The 20212-nt window shown below is 39.5% G+C and overlaps 1 protein-coding gene across 7 annotated transcripts in view; it reads left to right on the top strand.

Moving 5' to 3' along the window:
- The window catches only part of LOC139621096 (teashirt homolog 2), a 103912-nt gene that overhangs the window by 49313 nt on the left and 34387 nt on the right, over positions 1-20212 (top strand). For 2 of the 7 annotated variants that reach the window (XM_071477362.1, XM_071477360.1), the window contains exons 3-4: positions 9419-9459; positions 12941-13028. Coding sequence is in view for 1 of the 7 variants with exons in the window: in XM_071477357.1 (XP_071333458.1) it covers positions 15741-15780 (40 nt within the window). In the remaining 6 variants the exon portion in view is untranslated. The other 5 variants (XM_071477361.1, XM_071477359.1, XR_011690931.1 and 2 more) reach the window with 4 other exon arrangements.

The following is a 20212-nucleotide window of genomic DNA, read 5'->3' as shown; positions in this document are numbered from 1 at the left end:
TCAATTGTCAGTGTGAGCATGCATCGCATTAGATATAAAGTACAGTTCACCACACACAAAAACAGCAGTCAGTCGCAGTGTTATACAGAAAGAAATAAAATATGGAGCTTGCACTTCCCTTTTCCCTGGAGGCCCCGTGCACTTATTATTTGTCAGAGTGACAGATGTTTTTCAAATGACGGTGTCTCATGTGTGCTGAACTTCTACCAATGCCCCACCGTGAGAGACTGCGGGACGCTGTACACCATCTGATGGTGGAAACCTCCATGGACTGAATCCCTGCGCTGCGAGGATTTCTGCAGAGGAAGTCTTAGCAGCAGAGGAGGAGGTTGTCAGGGGTGGTCTGCAGAGGTGATGGCACCACTTTACTTAGCAACAGTAAACCTTGGACCTGGGCCTGACTTACAGCAGCAAAATACGCAGCGCCACACAACTCAGAACCCAGAGTTGGATTTGCTTATTGAATCTGCCGAGTGCTGTGAATTTGTTTTGGTGGCTGCAGCAACAAATATTATTTACAGCACAGACATGAATATTAATATAGACAGAAAACAAATTTGCAAGTAACTCTTGCGACTGCTCAGTTCCAGGAACTGAAGCAGAGAGAACCAGGTCATTTTATGATGGAGGAAAAGCTCTCAGGTGGCATCATAGAGGTGTAACAGAGTGGTCAGACGAGGGTCAGTGATCTCTCACTTTTATACGGTGGCCCTGAGAGCTCAGTGATCAGTTTGACAACACACATGCTGCAAATTCTCTCAACACAACAGAAGTGTTTCCAGGGGACACAAAAAAGTGATGAACCCGCATTTAGTTGTATTGTGAGTATTTGCAGCGCATGTGTTGTCAAATTGATGATGTTTTCTGAATTTATTTGAGTTTTGTCTGTTTGCATGCTGTGTTTTCTTAAGTTGCAGTATGTTGAGCTCTCAGGGCCACCGTACCTTTATCTCAAACCACAAGGGTCAACATGAAACAGACTCTACGTGCATTTATTTTCAGATATTTGTGAGAGTTTTACCCATCAGTCAGAGACGCTGCATTGTTGCTTTAACATTACATAACCTCTGAAATGCAGGACCACTCGTGTTTTAAAATACACGTACTTAACTCGAGGATATCCCAGAGCAAACATGCTATTTTTGTTCCACTACATTTATGTAACATCTGCAGCACGTTGTAAAGATACATTTTCTAAATGGAAATGAAAATACATGTAAAGCAGCACACTTAGAAAGAGAGTAATCACAGCAAGTGCAGCTGGATCACTGCCTCTTAGCTGACCCACTGGTGTGTGGACAAAGTGTTGGGCCTTATGACACAATGCATTTAAAATCAAGTACTACTCTGTGTTTATATTATCTCTGTATTAGATGGATTCCACTTTTGCTCAGTAAAGTGTTTGTTTACCTCTATAACCGTTTTTTAATATTGAAATCAAACAAAAGGACATATCTTGCATATTCAAGTGTAACTTGTCAAAAAAAAATTAATAATTTGGAGAGAGGGCTGTTCTACATACACTGCAAATTCTCCAAGCGAAAGTGCAACTCTTTATTGTGTTTACAACCATTATATGATTTTTGTAATGAAATCACAGTGTGTTTTCCGGACCAGTGGGTGCTTTTAATAGTGTTGGCCACCTTTCTTTTTCCAATTCAAGGTGTCCTCTATAGAGTATGTATATCCAGAGCAGCAGCATTGACTAGAGCCAGCACTTGTGAAGCGAAAATGCTTATTAGTCAAACAGTCCCCATCGGAATAATGCCACGGTCAGCCAGTGGTGAGGGATAACTCTGTGCGGATGACACTCTGGAGCCTATTCTGTAGGGGATCTGCTTTAGTACAGCACGCACAAACATGATGTATGGACACACAAGCAGAGAAGCATCATGGGAGCACACAGTGGAAGAGCTGCGGATGAGTTACTGTAGCAAGAGAAGTGCTTGCGTCGAACGTGCTCTTCAAAACAATGACAGTATGTTCTAGTTTCTGTTTAACGATCCATTTGCCCCCGCAACCTTGATCAAAACCTGTCGGCAAAAATAAAGCAGTTAAAAATGAATGTGAAATGGTTACAGATGATGTTAAAGCCGGCGGCCTTCACACAATCCCTTGAATTCTTATGGTCAGAAAAAAAAGAACATAAAAACATGCAAAGTCATTTTGCTCCTTTTAACTGTGTCTAAATGGCCTAAGGTCTGATTATACAGGACCACAGCAACATTCATCATGGCCTCCTATAAAAAAATACTACCTCTAGAAGCTAGAAGCTGCTACTTGTAGGGCTTGTACCGCAGCTGTTGAGCTAATGGCTAACATGCTAGCATTAGTCAGTCAAAACAGTTCTCTGAGTTTGTTTCCATTTTCTCCACACTGGACTGTCTACTCCCATATTTTGTTCTCAGCATTGTTTATTTATCTGTTGTTATTTGCATACACACACACACACACACACACACATATATATATGTATATACAGCATAAAACCAAATAACAGATAAGATGGACCAACCCTCAAGCAAAATAAAGAAATACTGAAAAATAAATATGAAAAAAATAAGAAGAAAATAAATGATAATAAAATAATGAAATACACAAAATGAATGTAAGAGTTATCAGACAACAATCATATTAAATTAAAATAAATACATACATAAAGGTTAAAAGAGGTACACACATTGCACATGTGTGCGACTCAGTATCTGAATACTATGCTTTGTTTTGTAAAAGGGAAGATAAACACATTCAACCTGTCTTTTATTGTGAAAATCTGCATCATTTCATTCAATAAAGAGTCATTTAAGGTAGCTAAAGCTCTGTGCTAGCTAGCTTACTTAGCTAGCATCATCTGTCATTTAGCAAGCTTGTTAGCTGGGTTGCTAGCGAAGCAGTAATTTCACACATTATATTAAAAAAAGGTGCGTTCGTACCAACGACTCCTCTGTCAGCTTAAACCATGCCTCTTTTGAGGAGAAGCTCGTACTCTGACGGTTTATACTCCAGCAGTTTGAGTGGGTGAGGCATTGCATTCATTTCAGTGGGTGAAGCAGCACAGCTAACAAGCTAACATAGCCTCCTTCCTTTTGGACTCTCAGTTCCCTCAAAGGTCAGCACTGTCAGGATGACTTGCTATTGGTCAACGGGGCAAATGTTTGCCAAACTTAACAAAAAAATGACACAGCTTTACTTTCGCCTTATGACTGAATCCACAGATTGTAGTGATTCCAGTGAATTGAATTGATTCAACTACAAAATGTTGCTGTTTTTACATGCTGGTGTGAACGGGCCTTAACAGAGTTATATTTAGTCTGACTTTCATTGCCAGGGCCCTTCAGGTTTAATACAGAGAGGTTTGTCAAAGTATCATATATTTATGTGGAACATTTGCTGTGTAGGATGGAAGGGGAAAATCAATTTCCGCCCCTCTTTATAATTGATCGTTTTTTCTGAGTGTACTGGGAAGATGACATGCCAGGTCTATCATATTTTGAATGGTTGTAAAGCAGTCAACACCTGCTTATCTATCTATCTATCTATATATCTATCTATCTATCTATCTATCTATCTATCTATCTATCTATCTGATAACTATAACTTAAATATATAAATGTAAATTAACACTAAAGTGAATTCAGCTGCTTTCTGCATCACTACAATAAAATATGGTGATGTATGAAACAATAGAAAACATTAACCAGACACAGGGCTGTACACTTTACTGATTTAATTCCTCATCTGCACTTAACAGTCTCTAAGACACCTTATCATTAGCCAGTAAACCTTCTCAAAATAAATCCAATCCCATAAATCTACCTCTGAAGGAATCTGATACTTTTAAAAAGTGACAGCGACTGACCTTGAGATTTATTTTTGTCACACCAGAAACTGTCTCCCTCAGCAACGAGAGATGTGCCTGTCCAGATGGTTTTGTGTGGCATCGTCTTGCTAATTGTCAGTGATGCCATCAAAGGGATGTAGCAGACCTGACAACTTAGCTGATGAGCAATAAGATGAGTATGAGGGGGGAAATTAGAGCCAAAAACATGTGACAGTTATTCTGTGCAGCCTACCTATGCTTTTAAGCACTTTAAATCATTTTAGCTTCCTTTGTTTCCTGCATTTGTGTCAGACTAGAATAGAGTAGGAAAGAAAGCTATTATTATTAAACTGGGGTTCAAAATAGTCATTACTGTGTAATTATTATGTCTAACTACATTATGCAAATTATAAATATCTCTGAAAATATAATAATGCAAAAGGAATAGGTGCATAATAGCATGCTGTATTAAATAGGCTTCTGAACACTGTCTCTATGGTAATGATATGTTACATGTTTTTTGCAGCTATCACCTGTCTAAGTCCACTTTAAAGTTGAATGGGCTGCAGCACAGCAGCACAGTGGTACGTCCCTGGTGACTGTAAAACATGCAAGACAAAACATATGACACAGGGGATGATCCTGACCTGAGACTGACATGTGCTAAAGTACATTATAGTCATTGCCAGGATAAAGGTCACATTGACTCCTGTTATAAATTGGACAGGACAGCTCCAGCATACATGGAGTGTCAAGTGTGAGGAGGTCTGAAAGAAAATCCCTCGGATGTTTCAGGACACACACATACACACACACTTACACAGGCGGACAGATAAAAGTGTCTACGTCTCGCTCTCACTTGTGATTAGCACACTTAATCATCACATTAAAGGAGAAGTCTGCGCTAAGTTCATCATATAATGGAGATGCAGGGGAGTGAGATGCAGTCTGAGGTTTTTTTCCATCTTTGCTTCAAAACCTGCTTGTGGTCATCAAAATAATGCAGAGAGGTGGGAAAGAAGTTCACGTTCAGGGTTTATTGTTGCTGCTGTTTATGCAGTTAATGATTAAATTCACAGTTTCCACTGTTCTGTTGCAGGAAGAAAAAAATATATATTTACATGTTCATTTGAGGCGTAATAGTCTTTTGACTAAGAATACCCTGCCTGGAACAGCAGCAAGCTCGAGAACAGACTTTTGCTCTGAGATACAAAGGGAAACAACTTGAAAGGAAATAAGCAAATGAATGCAATGCCTCATTAGGCGGGTTTTATTTGACCGTAGCCAATTAGAGAGCATCTGTAATTTAAAACAGTCAACCTAAAAAAAGACTCAACCAAGAACACGTTGCTCTCATGGGACTGAATCCTTTGCCTTGTTTTCATTCAAATTATTATTTTTTTTTTCACCAGTGACATTTTTCTATTTGACCGAATATAAATATTCCACAGAGGACACTCGAGTTCAGAGACATGCAGATAGTAGGAGTTTATAAGTTGGGATGAAAGAACAGGGTCTAAGGGATCTCATGGAGGTCAAGGTCATGTGCTGACGTGCTTCGGCCTCGCTCTCGGCTGGCTGCTGCTGACTTGTTTTGCCTTTGCTTTTGTGATCAATATTTCTCCCTCTGTCTTAATCAACGACCCGCTGAGGTATTTGCGGGCTGTTACCTTAATGACACAAAGGCACAGTCTGAAAACAGAGCTGCAGCCCGGGCAAGACTGACAGCTGGTTTAGCTATGAATCACACCTGAGTGCAGATTAACGCTGCGCTTCTCACAAAACAGAGACAGCGCCGAAATACTGATAGGGAAAGGTAGATACTGAGGCTCGTGCGAGCGATTCGCATCAAAAGATATGACCGAAAACAAGAACCCGACTGCTTACTTTGCAGGGGGAGCCTCGTGAAAAATAGTAACACCTGTATTGCTTATACTGGTTGTTAAGCATTGGAATAAAATTTTGTGCAATATGCATAACCAAATGCTGGAATAATGAGCCATCTGTATGTGTGGTCCCTTCCTTGGAGATGCCAAGAACGGCACCATCTGTGATGCAGCTACCAGCTGTTTTCCTTCTTATTACATGTTTATTAAAAGCTGAAGTTGTCCTCTTCAAGAAGAGGAAAAGAGAGCATGGGTGGCAGTGTTGGTTATCTGATTGCCTCCATCTCCATTAGAAACAGACTTGAGCTCTGTTCCTGGTCCTATAAAAATACACTAACTGTTTCAACAGAACAGAGGGAGTGCTAATTAAATACTCCTTCTTTTTCATCAGCGACTCACAGGAAATTAAGAGAACAAACACAAGATTGACTGGCAGCAAAGCAACAAACATGAAAGGAGGATGAATGAATCTAATCCACCGGGACTGGAAATAAATAAATAAATGATGTCACTTACCCCACCTTCACTTAGCCCTTTGGGTTTGTGTTTCAAAAATCCCTCAGCAGGGTTTACGCATCTTTTCTATTTGCATTGTTTTCAATTTTCAAAACCTATTAGCAAGATATCGATCGACCACAATTGAGCATTTATGCACAGCAGGCAACCTACATCCCTCCAGTCAGAATCAGATCACATCTCCCATAATTGAGGGTGGCAGAACTGCAGACCACCCTCTGCAACTGTCAACAAATTTCAGGAGCTCAAACTAAGATGCGTCAGGGATGCATCCTGCATCGAGTGATGGACACTGAGAAGGAGAACTGGAAATGTCCATCAGCATCCTCTGCCATGTGCTGAACAAGACAGGTCAGGTCTGAATAGACACTGACAAACCCAGGGTGGACACACTGTCGACACAGACTAAAGCAATACCAAGGGACAAGTGACAGGCTGCTCTGATGCCTTACCTAACTGCAGAACATGCACGCGGGTGAAGGCAAAAAAGTGTAGCGTGTGGTGGTTTGGACGCCCACGTGCACGCGCGTCCATATGGACAGACGGGCTTCACAAGCTTGAAAAGGAGATTTAGCAAAAAACAAAACAAAAAAACAAAAAGCAAAACTTCACAGGTAGCGTTTAGCCTAATTTGAGATTGTCAAACTGCAGAAGACTGCTCTCTGTGTCAATGTGTGATGATATTTGCAAGTGTAAAATGTAGTTTAAAATAGCAAATTGATATTTCTGACAGTGCATCTGTTTCTGAGGATAGCATGTTCGCTCTGCTCAGTGCTCAATAAAACAAACAAAATGCCCTCTATTTCTGTATAAACAATTACCTGCCATAGTTTCTAACCTTATTGGATCGAGTGAAATGTTTGAAATAAATCATTAAAGGCGCTGACAGGGCATTTATCTTCACTCTTGCTTTAATGCTCTGTGCACAACACACTGGATGAAGTCAGTCAAGGGTGTGTTTTTTTTTTTTGAGTAAGCCAGGCCCCATTGTGCCTCAGTGTGTGTGCTTGTAAGAGCACCGTTGCGTGTGTCAATCCTCCTGTGGAGCCATGTTCTCAAAGCTCTTCATTTTGAAATCAAGCATGAATAATTAAGCCATTTCACAAGGCTGCTTTAACGATATATTACATGAGAGGAAATAGGTCAAGCAGCAGTGTTAGAAGGATTGTTTGAATGGGTGTTATTGGGTTAAAAAACATAGTGAACAATACTTCCCTCCCTTCATGCCCCACATACTGTACTTACTCTGCAGAATGACTGACGGCTCCAGCCTTAGACTAATTTTTCTACAGATATGAAAACCTTTTCTGATAAGTTGTGTATTTGCAGTGACAGCCGGGGTTACATCTGGGTTATAGAGTCATTCCACCTTAGATAATCCATCAGCTTTAACCCTTCCACTGGATGAGATGTTCACTTGCACACAAAACTTTGATAAGCAAAACAGACAATTACACTATTTAGATGTGTATTTTTACGTTTTTATGCATTTTTTGTGCTTTTTCAAAAGTTATATATATAATTTTTGACAGACAAGAGCTGATATTAAGAGAATAAATTATCTGAAAAGAGCCTGTGAAAATGCAGCAAATATTTACATTATAATTGTTGTAAAGAAATGTCTATGGGCCATAGTATAGGGAAATATAAGATTCTTATGATATCAAACCATTGCACACACCAAATCTTACAAATACAAAGTTCCAGTTTTATTTGTCAGCAAAAGGCTTTAAATATACAGTGTATTTAAAGAGCCTCAGAGGTTTTTTTCAGACAGGTTTCTTATAGTGGAGGTTTTCCATTGCACCTGAAATAAAGAACAGTTCTGCTAACATGAGAGGAAATTGTTACACTTACCACCTTTACTAACCAATTTTCCTTTATTTTGATTTTTATGGCACCTAATAATTGCACTAATAATAATTGCACATAATTACACATCAGAGATTTGTGTACATAAAAGAAAACACAGTGTCTTCAGTAAAGATGTGACCTGAGAACAATCTCAACTCTGTAGGTCCAGCATGTATGATATTCATATTGATATGATACTGATATTATTGAATCTATGATTAAAATCTACTCTGATTTTGAACAAGAACCCACAACAAACATGTTTTACCAGACACAGGACAGATACAGATACATACTTAAACCTGTTTTTAATTGATTTTTTTTTTTCCTCTTGGGCGCAGCACAACAAGCTGCAGGCACAACACTGATACTTCAATAAACGTCATATAGCTGGTTAGCTAAGAGTAGCTTATTTACACATCTAGCTGACATGGAGCAATGTTAGTGTTCATTTGTGGTCGTGTTCGAGTCTACCTCAAATGAAAGTTCAATATTTGCTTTGTTTTTTAGTTATATTTAGCTCTCCACCAACTCCTGAGGAAAATACCTGCCTCTTTAGCTGCTAACTTCTCCACTATGTTCACTAGCCAATTGCTAACTGTGTCTGTCAGCCATGTGATGCTGGGAATAGGGCTGGGTATCGAACTTTGATTTGATACTATTGGGGACTGAAAAGTGTCTCCAAAAGTTAATAATGCTGGTGATTGGCTGTCTATCTATACGAGCATGTTTAAGTGTGTAAAGGGACCGAGCTTAAAAATAAAATTAAGACTAAAATTTGTACCAAAATATATATTGTAGTTTTCTTTGTGCTTAAAATGGATTTGAAAAAATTTGGCATTAGAATAGGAATCAAAGTCAAGATATCGTATCAGAACCAAATTGAAAAGTTTTGAGGGATACCCAGACCTAGTTGGGAAGGTAGTTTTTACTGGATTTAGAACTTTTTCGCTGAAATCAACATTGATGAAAGAGGTGGGAGTGAACGAAAACAGCAAAAGTTGCCTATAAAACCAAAACATTTAGCTGAAAGATGCTAAAATGCTCTCTGTGGTTTCATCACTGAGAGCGAGCCCTTTCATTTTACACACAGTCATCTCACCCACTGTTTATATGAAATATTGATTAGGACAGTTTTAATAAAACAACATCAAAAAATCTATTACTGCTTTGATAAAAAATACACTACACTCACTGTACAGTCTGACACTGATTGCAACCAACTTGCACAGTTTGACTCACAATGAACCTATAAGATCACTGTTACTGCACAGTGTGTCGGGGCCTGTACACACATTATATACACAAACTGTACACACTAAATATAGCCTTTATTTTTCAGATTGTGATGTACAAAAAGCCTGCGGCAGCACCAAATCAAAAGTAAGTCACTATAATAATGGAGTAAGAGAGCAGGAAGTGTGAGGTATTAACACCTGTCAAGACCAGAACGACAAGTACTCACTTGTCAACTACCAGCACTAGGTACAAACAGTGCAACAATATCACAATGGTGTCTGTGTCTCTATAGTACACTATAAAATTGTGAAAAGGAGTAAGTTCTGACTGATGTGAAAAAAATGCTCCAATGATCTCTGTCATCTGTTACATTCAGCCCCGAGGACAAACACGCGGAGTCCCACAAAGCTCCTTTAACTGTGCTTTCAACAACAACAACAACAACAACACTCACATCAGCTTGTTCAGCCTCACCTACTTTCAACTAAACTGTTCTCCTCACACAGGATGGGACCACATGCTATTGTGTTTAGAACCGTGGATACCCTCTGTGTCTCGATGTTGTCGAATGAACTGAAGTCGTTTCTAAAAACCTGTAAAAATTAGAGTCTGTTTCCGGGAACATCTCAGTGCCATCATGAAAAATCTACAACCGAGGCATCATATGAAAACGTGTTAAATGAGGTTTGTATTTGTTTACATGATCACAGATGACTCACATCCTGTTTCATGTAATGTGTTTTATTCCCCAACCTTGAAACAAGCTCATATTAACTTGGATTATTATACTCCTGCACTGTCGTCCTGCTCTGTGGGAAAATATTATTTTTAACCACTTGTCAATCACACAACTGGAAACTTCAGATTTTTTTTTTTTTTTTTAGACATCCTCTGAATTTGTAATCGCTCTTTGTTTTTAGCTTTGGTAAGTTTTCACAAGCATTACATGAGTTACATCTTAAAATCAAGCATCTGCTTTTGACTGTATGCATATGTTGTTGTTCCACTTTGAAAATTATGAAACCAGACTTCAATCACAGGCTGTCCATTGTACATGAAATTTCATCTTCGAATTAAAGACAGGTTTGGATTTCTGAGCCCGTCCTCCTTTTATCATAACTACAGCATTATAATTAGACTCCCTTTTGTTGAACGGCTGTGTAACTAAATGGTTCGACCACATGATATGAATGAGGCCAGTGTTGTGATATTGGAAACAGTCTAAGGTTGGGTCCAGATTTTTGCACAAATGGATAATTGTCCAGTGTAGATCCACAAAAAAAAAAAAAAAAAAAAGCTTGTGTGTTTTTAAATGTTCTGGATCCACAGAGAGTTTGTAAATCTCATGATGTGAGCAGGTCTGTGAAGTCTGTGAGCCTGTGTTTGTTTGAGTTCACTTTGAACTCACTCTGCTCTTGAACATCGCTGTCTGTCAGTAGTTTGCTGGAGTCTATCGCCTTGTCAGAAAATTGAAAGAGTCTAAGGTTTCTTTTCCTTGATAATGTTTGTATGGCAAAGAGCTATAGAGTAATTATTTTGGTGTTTCTAGAGTAACAGTTCTGACCTGTGAATGAAATCAGCCTTAAATCTTGTTAGAGAGTTAACGTTAACTCAACCATGGAGTTATGATGAAGAAGAAAAAGAAAATCTTAAGACGTTTCTCATTCACTTCTTCAGTTTTTAATCACTTGACCTGTGTAGGCTCAGATTCAACCAATTAGATGCGTTTGAAATGTTAGAGTTGTAGAAGACCGACACAAATGTCAGAGATGAGTAAAAATAATAAATAAATAAATAAAACGGCTTAATTTCACTGGCTGAAAACACACTGAGCTTCCAGGTCTATTTAGTCTTCAGGCCGGTTGTTTAGTATGGAAACAAAGAGGAATTTGAAGGCTCCTGAAGAGAACATGAAGAGACGGAGAGAAACAGTGTTTTTTCAGCATTAATAAATTTATTTGGCCAATAGGCTGCAAACTCAACATAATAACTAGGGCTGAACGCTATGCAAAATCAAATTGCAATTATTTGAGCAGATGTTGCGATATGAGTCCTGATTTCAGTTGGAATGACTGCATTTCATTTTCACTGAAAACATTTAAAAAGAGGATGATGATGATGATGTGATTTTTGTAGGCCGGGACATCTCTGCAGCACCACAACACTTATGGTGCTAACAGTGCACAACAATGTTGTGTTATCAAAAAATGTGTAGCTCCTGCGATTTGGATATTGAATTTGGCCTTTTTGTGATTTCAGTTATATTTCGATTAATTGTGCAGCCGTCATATTGACACCTCTTGAAGATGCTGTGACTGACATTAGCTAATTGTTTCGTGTTTACACACCCAGCAGAAACGGTGCAGCATTCATTGCTGTTGTGTCCGACATATGTAACTCCAATGTGCACTGTTATTTTTCTTCTTCACCAACTCTTGATGAAGAAAATCTGGCTCTTTAGCTGCTAAATGCTCCACTACGTTCACTGGCCTTTTGGCTGGTTGTTAACTTGGCTTGTCTGCCATCTGGTGCAGGACAGACATCGTACAGTGTGTTGTCAGGGTATGTTTGCCTGCAGTGTGTGGACAGGACACTGATGAGAGCAGTGACACTGAGTGAAAACATAAAAGCTGCAGCTTGTAAAACCAAAACAGTAAGTTGAAAGTTTCTGAAATGTTGAGAAAAATAGAGCTGAGGGGAACAAGCGATCATTCTCTGTGAGTTGTTTTCTACTGACTTTAACGTTACAAGACAAAAATACAGTAAATAAGTTTAGCTGTAATGAAGCCTGCAGGCCTTTATCAGCAGCCATGATTTCCTAATAATGTAGATAATAGACTCTTAAGGTTATATTTAGACACTGAAACCAGAGCTTGAGACACTGGCATCACACTGTCTGAATCAACTTTCTGTTTTGTCTGTCCTGTGCCCCCCCCCCCCCAGGTTACAACACTGACTCTGTGCGACATAACACTCAAGGTTAAGCAGTGTCTCCACCTCTGAACAGCACAGAATAGACTGCGAAGATGAATCGAACTCTCTGAAAGCTTAAAAAAATGATGAGGTCAAAACTCTGGCTGCCGTCAAAAGACACTTTCTGGAGCCTCTTAGTTGACAATAAATAATAAGGCTGATTTTGTCGACACTCCAGAAGTGCCATGGGTGACTTCCAAGGAATGTGGGCATATTTTCTGTGTTTCTGAGCTGACTGGAAATTGAGATTACATGGGTGTAAAAGCTCAAACAAACATTCAAAGAATGCACAAACTCTGCTTCCTGTTCTTTGTCAGAGCAGCAGCTCTGGTTCTTGATGAAATGTGAGATAAAAAAAAAAAAAAAAATCACTTATCTGATTGCAGGCTTTGGGAAACATCTGCTTGTGTGGGAAGATTTTCAAATCCTTTTTTTGTTTTTTTGTTTTTAATCAAATATATGATTTCAGTTTCATTTCAAGTTTATATGCCTGTCGTCACACTCAGTTCAAAGGTCACAGACATTAATTAAATTTCGTCGTCTACTTTCTCAGCATATGTGCTGCATATTTCCTTAAAGCCACAGGTGGCTTTAAAAAAAAAAAAAAAAAAAAATCTCTAACAAGACATATGTTTGTCACATTTTGTTACAGCAAAGCGCACTTAAGTGAGCCAGGTAGAGAACCGCAACCATGTGATGGAGGAAAAAACTCATCAAGACTGACACTGATGCATGAACAGGTAGGTAAAAAGTTTGAAATGCAAACCAAAGTTTGGCAGAAGCGGTTTGGTGCTGGTGAGTCAGTGTGGAGATGCAGATGATGCAAGGACACGGTGGGTGTGGGCAGCAGCGGAGGAAGGCCATTCTAGGTGGTGGGCGCCGGTGTAACGCCTGTCACCGTGCACGCATGCTTTGTGTACACACGGGGTGTTAAGAGCTGTCAGACAGGTATGGCTCAGGCTTGATCCGAGCTGTGATTGATCGCACAGGTTCAGGTGGAGTTCACAGGAGGTCTCCGGTATCATTGGCAAAATGAGTGACAGACACAAAATGGGGTGATGGAATATTATCAGGAAGCCATTTGTAATGCGGGGCGAGCCTGGATCTCTAAGGGGTGTTGTCTCTCTGAAATGAAGTCATCCATCACCTCAACTTCATATTTGATTAGGTCATGAGTAGCTTTTAAAGAGAAAGAGAGGCTTTAGTATTGTGCCCCACGATATGATAGAGGCTGCAGTGTAGAAATACTTTATTGTAAAAGTATTCCATTAAAAGTAAAAATATATTTCAGGAGCAAGTGTCAGTCTGATAGAATTGTTTCACTAAAGCAGGGTCAGTTCATCCAACATTTTATCATGTTGGCGTTTCACAAAATCTTATTCTGTACACAAAACTGTTCTGCACTTCAAATTGTACCTTTGAGGAATAAAATGAACATGAAATAATTAGTCGATGAGTCAATCAACAGAAAAAATAACTATGTTGTTAATGTCAAACATTCTCAGTTCTCCGCTCTGAGGATTTGCTGCTTTTCTTTGGTTGATTCAACAGTAAAGACAAGATTTGAAGATATTTGACACGTTTGTTAGAGAAAACAGTCAATTTGACGACGTCACCTTGAGCCTAAGAAAATTGTTATTTCACTACTTCCTGACGTCTTATAGACTAAACCATTTATCAGTGGTGGAAAGTAACAAAGCACATTTCACTCCACTACATTTCAAAGGTAAGTGTTGTTCTTGTTACTGCTCTGAAGCTTTAGTTACAAGTTATTTTTCAGATTCGTATTAATACAAACTAGAATCAGCAAATAGACAATGATGTATTATTACACACTGAGCTGCCCACCAATTAAATTAGCCCCACCTTCACCAGCTACAACATTAAAATGATTCTGTACACTAATCCAATAATGATTATAATTCAATAATATATATTATTCTGAAATGGACCATCCTGCATAATGAGTACTCTCTGTACCTCTGACAGAGTATTTATTGTGGTGATGCTGTTTTTAATGAAGTTCTGAGTGATTCTTCCACCTCTGATATGACCTGATTAATCCAGAACACAATTGGCAGGTTTGTTAATAATGAAAATAAGCATTATGTGCACACTTACATTAAATAGTTAATAGTATATTTTCAGTGGGAGTAATGCTTTTAATTTGAAACAATGTGAAACCAGTGAGAAAGAGGATGAACTGAGTGAGACTTAATGAGCTCTGGTGGTTATGATGAGCATAAATAAAGGTGCATGCAGCATCTTTAAAAGGTATTCTAACCTAATCGTTTCCATTGCAATTATATATTCAAATACCAGATTGTAATTCCAATGAATTTGGAACAGATATCTTATATTTATTCCATCAAAAGATAATTGAATAGTCACATAAATGTAATCAGATTACACCACTGGTTAGGTTTAAGTAATCAATTTCATTTTCAAACTAACTTAATCAAGCTTGAGCATATTTATCAGGCCTCCCATGATACATTCATCGTGGGGAAAAAAAATCATTGTATCTTCTTTTGTGTATCAAAGCGGCTCAACAGCGGAGTAATGAACAGATCAAATCTGTTTTTAGAACTAACATGTTCAGATAAGTAGGATTTTCCTCACATTAATCACGCTGTTAAGCAATAACCAATATTCGTGAGTACAGCGGTTCATTCATATCTGTTGGAAATCTTACAAACTTTATGTCTTTCTCCCAGCGAGCAAAGCGGAAGCTGCAGGAAAGGCTCTAAAAACAAAACCAAAAAAAAAAAGGAAAAACAGCCGCATGAAAAGACACCGAGCAGAGGGTGATAGAAAGCAGCAGCTCCCAGCCGAGCTCCCGTCTCTTTCCCTGGCCTCTGTTCCTTTAATAAACTCATGGTTATCTAGTGTAACAAATGTCTCGCTGCCATCATCAAGTCCAGGCGAGGAGGGAGGAGTTTTTAATGTTCAGTTTGTTCTATGGATCGATGTCTGCTGGCATCGCCTCTCCTCTCGCCTGCACCGTGCGTAATATACCGTACCATTACCAAACGCTTTTTACGCGCATTCCCTCCACATATGATCCACCGAAAACAGCCTGAAGGGACTGACTGACACACGTCGATCAACGTATGTTACACTGATGGACGAAAACGGATGGTGAAAGGAGACGATTCGCCCCCCGTAGGAGGAGGAAGAAGAAGAAGAAGGAGAAGAAGGAGAAGAAGGTGAAAGAATAAGCCCGATTCAACATCTGTTTCCCCCTCAAAACGATTCCTGACTGGATTTTTTTTTTTTTTTTTTTTTTTTTGAATAGTGAGAGAGACCGAACTACTTCGAGAGCCAAAATAAAGACTCACACTCTCTCTGTGTCTATGCATGGACTATCGTAGACCGCATTCAGATTTCACCTGGGCACAGTAGTGAACTGCGACTCCCAAAAAAAAAAAAAAAAAAAGAAAAAGAAAGAAATGCCACGGAGGAAACAGCAGGCGCCCAAACGGGCTGCGGGTAAGCGATTTTTTCTATTTTCAGAGAATCTGGTTAATATGAGCGTAAGATTTGTGGGTTATTATTTTTCTCATGCTTGTGCGGACAGCGAGCCTCCAACACAGGGTTCCCCACTCAAACTTTTATCATGCGGGACCCTCCGGACAGATCCGAGTCAGACCCTTGTGTTTAGTGAGATCTCATGGAGGTTTTTGTAGTTGGTTGGAGTTATATAACTATAGTGTGTCTAGGCTACTGTAGTGAAGAATATGGACAATGATAGCTTTTGTGCCGTTTGTGAATTTAATAATATTGAAATTCAGCTGATTCTCATTTCACTGGGGACCCTCTGAAGCCCACTCATGGCTTCAAAAAGGGGCCCCCAGACCCCAGTGTGGGTACTGCACTGCTCTAATAAAGTCAAATGTTAAAACAATAGGGGGGCGGGAGGTGTGTGTGTGTGTGTGTGTGTGTGTGTGTGTGTGTGTGTGTGTGGGGGGGGGGGGGGGGCATCACAAGCTGCAGTTGAAATTAATAAGATTAATAGTTAGTGTTATTAGGATTTAGTGAGACAACACAGACCTGATTTTTCCCCTGAAAAAACTACAGCTCGTTTGGAGCCATTTGAGCATCCACTGATCATCAGAAAGTTTTTCCTTCCTCGCTCACATTTCTGCAAAACCTCCCTGACTGTGTTTGATTTGACCTGCATGAGTGTGTGGAGAGGGGCTGAAAGATGTGGAGCCGCTGTATCCGTAGCAGATGAACTCTGCGTGAACTCTTCATAATCTTATGGACAAATGGAGAATGGGTTACACTCACTCTCTCTCTATCTCTCTCTCTCTCTCCTTCTCTCTCTCTCTCTCTCTCTCTCTCTCTCTCTCTCTCTCTCTCACACACACACATACATACACACATACATGCTTACACACACATGCACTCCATCCATGCTGCTGGTAGGAAGAGAGGGGATACACACACACACACACACACACACACAAACCTGCACGACAACACAATTTTAATTTCTGTGCAGCAGGTCTGATGTGGTGCATATGTGCAGTCTGATGTTTGTGTGTGAGATGTTCAGACAGTTTGTGGAAGCAGCGGATAAATTAACAGTCCTGTCTTCGAGGAGGCCCCTCGTGCAGTCCAGGCCAGCGTGTCAGTCGTGTGAATGTGTGTGTTTACTTTGTCTCGTCGTGATGTAATCCTGTAAGATTTTGCCCTTTTGCAACACTGAATCACAGCATTTCCTCCCTCCCAGAGGACACCCAAATATCCCACTAACCCCTTATTCTCTGTCTCAAAAATCCACAACTTCTCTTTCAGAAAAAAAAAAATCCAAATTCACAAGGTCACAAAATCAACATTACCCGTGACCTTATTTCCTGCAGTCGTAGCCTCTTTCTTGTGTCATGTGAATTATAATGTTCGCTATAACTGCCTCATTATGATGGAGTTGGTGGATTAAAACTAGATTGATCAAGGGTGTTCCAGCGTTTGAGGATGCAATTACTTGGTTGTGGTGTGTTGAGAAGTTATCAGTCTTTATTATGGTTGCGGATGTAGCAACCAGATGGCGATTGTTCTCTGCCAATAATAGCGTCTCTTTATACCCGCTTAAGATACTGAGACCCTTATCTGCCCGGCACACTCTCAGTTCACACATACATACACATGTACGCACACACACACACACACACAGAGGCACTCATTGCCATACAGGCGCACACTAAATATTTTTCCCACATTTCAGCCTCCAAAAGCCCCCTTTTCTTAAAAACAATGCCCCCAGTTTTTATTCAGAGAACTTTTGAGAAGATGCCTAAGTGATCCCTTTACACGCTCTCAGCTGCCTCGCCTGTACTCTGGTAAATGTGTCAGCCCTATAGAGAAATAAGCCTTCCAGAAGAGTTTCTTCATTGTTGAGGTAATTGTCTCCTCTTTGACAGGCACATTCATCAGTGGCTTAATGGTCAATCAAAAGTTGGCAGGCAGAGTGTTTTCATTCTTTCCTATCCACTACATTAGGAATACTTAATCAAAATGTCTCCCGGTAATGGCTGTGAAGAGTTCATGACTGACTGATCCGTTGTCTGTGCCGATAGAAAATTAACAGCTCGGCACTGGAGAGATGTGGGCCTGCAGATAAACAAATTGTGCATTAATATTTCATCTTCAAGACCTGGGATGTGCTATCAAGCGGTGGAATATTCCTGGGCTGTGTTGTCATTTTTCTCGCGTTCATTTTTTTTTTTTTTTTTTTTCTTCTCCTGTATTCTTGAAGGCTCTTTGCAGCTGTAACTCATTTCACTTGATGACTTTACTGGGGTTACAGAGAGTGACGACAAATTGATTACCTGGCAGAGCAAGAATGGAGCGAAGAGAGACGCAGGCTGACAGTCATGTTATAATAATATGTTTAATGATGTGTGGAGGGGGAACAAGGAGAGAGGAGTATTGAAATAAGAGCATGGAAGATGCAAAGGAATAGGTTTCCTTTTTTTATTTTTTATTTTTTTTGCAGGGCTCTTAAAGATGCAGTCTCCCTCCTGGTGGAAATAGTATTTTGCAAGGTGTTGTAAAAAAAAAAACAAAAAAAAAACACACACACACGCACACACACACCATTCCCAGCTCAAGCATTAATTCAGAGGACATTCAGCATCCAGGGTGCTTGTATCCTCCTCTGGGGATTGTATTATTAATAGGCATATTTGTAAACGTGAGACCACAGACGCACTAGTAAAGGGTAGTTGTTTTTGATTTACTTCCTCTGCATACATAGCTTGTATGGTAATGTAAAATGCCAATTACTCACCGGTCCAGAATAGGAGGCACTAAACCTTTGCTTTATCACTGAGAAAGACAGAGCGCTATCAGGCTACAGATTCCAGGAGGAAATTTGTGTATCACTTTTATATATGATGTAAACGTAAAAGTCCTATAAGTGCACGGGATTGCATTTTTGAGTGAAGGGGACCATATGTTATTTTGCGGGCCGTGGGAGTGCTCTTCTTGCTGTTTTTTTTTTTTTTTTTTTTTTTTTTTTTAACAATAGCTCTGTGCCTCAAACCGTTAGCCCAATTTGCTGTTAACAAGATAAATTGGAGAACAGACAAAGGCATTAAGTGTTGCAGTGCCAGCTAGTGACTGACAGCAGCTTGTGGGAATTGGCTAGCAGAAATTCCTCCTAAGTGGTTTGTTCAGAAAACATCCTACGATCAAGGCAGATGTTGTTTATCCAGTTTAGGTAGAAAAAGGGAAGTCCATTTTGAATGACAAAAGCTGGGAGGAAAATGGCAGTGAATACAAGGGTGTCTTATCTATTTTTTTTTTTTTAATACCAGATTACCACACTCTTGGATTTTTTCCCTGTATTCACTGTCCTTTTGTCTGCAGCCTTTGTAACAACATTTCCATTCGATTTGCTTAAATTCATTTAACCATTGTTCTGAATTGAGATCAAAGGGAGAATGAAACTCTCTCTGGACTCAATATCTGACCCTGATAAACACACAATGTTTATAAGGAGGGTGATTTGAACAATTCTGGCAACCATGTGTGCATGATAGCTCTTATTTTGACATTTGTAGTTTTTCTGCATACTTCAGGATTTGATTAATTGCAGGAAGTGAGAATTCCTATTTGCTGCAGCATTATAGGTTTAGTATCTAAGAAATCAAGTTGACTCTTTATCAGTGACATGTACAGTTGTGTGAGAGAGTGGAGCACATAATCTACTGGTACTCCTGAGCAAAGAAACAATACATGAAAACAATGAGGCAAACATTTTTTTTCTCGACCTTGGTAATCATGTGATTGTAGCTGAACGAATAGTTTCAGCCATTTTTGATCATTTTGGCACTTGAATCGTAATCTTGCTGGAGCATCGGCTGCTGTGAAGCTCTTGTTCATGTGCTTTTCAAGCCTGAAATAGGACTTGTGCATATTCAACAGCTCACAACCCCTACAATAAAAAGTGAAAAGCTGCACTTCACAGCAGATACCGTATTTTTTTGGGAGCGTGGAGCCTCTTTTGAGCTCATCCTGAGTGCAAAAACCCTGCCTCAAATAAAGTTTCCAAGTGATATTATCATTAGTGGGCATTAAATATCTGCGTTTCTTTTCTCTGCAGTGTATTTGTGGATTGATGTCAGCAAGGCAAATGTTTTGTTTTGATCAAATCCAGCCTTGAAATTTTCGTTGGCTTATGAGCACACCAAACCATATACTTACACTTTGTTGCAACGCTTGCAATTTTCTAACTTGCCTGCGCTCCCCATAGAGATACCCTTTAATAACTTTCTCCTCATCAGCTAGTTTTCATGCTGGATATTCTTACTACAGTTTTTTTTTAAAAAAGAAAAAGGTAATGTTATGTCAGGTGGTTTTAGTGTGATCTTATTGCATTTCCTCCTGCACGCCACTTCGGTGACAGGTGTAGATA

The sequence above is a fragment of the Trachinotus anak genome, unplaced genomic scaffold, assembly GCF_046630095.1.
Source record: "Trachinotus anak isolate AG129_WGS33_773 ecotype Australia unplaced genomic scaffold, CSIRO_AGI_Tana_v1 ptg000004l, whole genome shotgun sequence".
In the NCBI taxonomy this organism is placed as follows: domain Eukaryota; kingdom Metazoa; phylum Chordata; class Actinopteri; order Carangiformes; family Carangidae; genus Trachinotus; species Trachinotus anak.
Note: the sequence above shows the minus strand (reverse complement) of the source record. Positions and strands in the feature narration are given on the sequence as shown.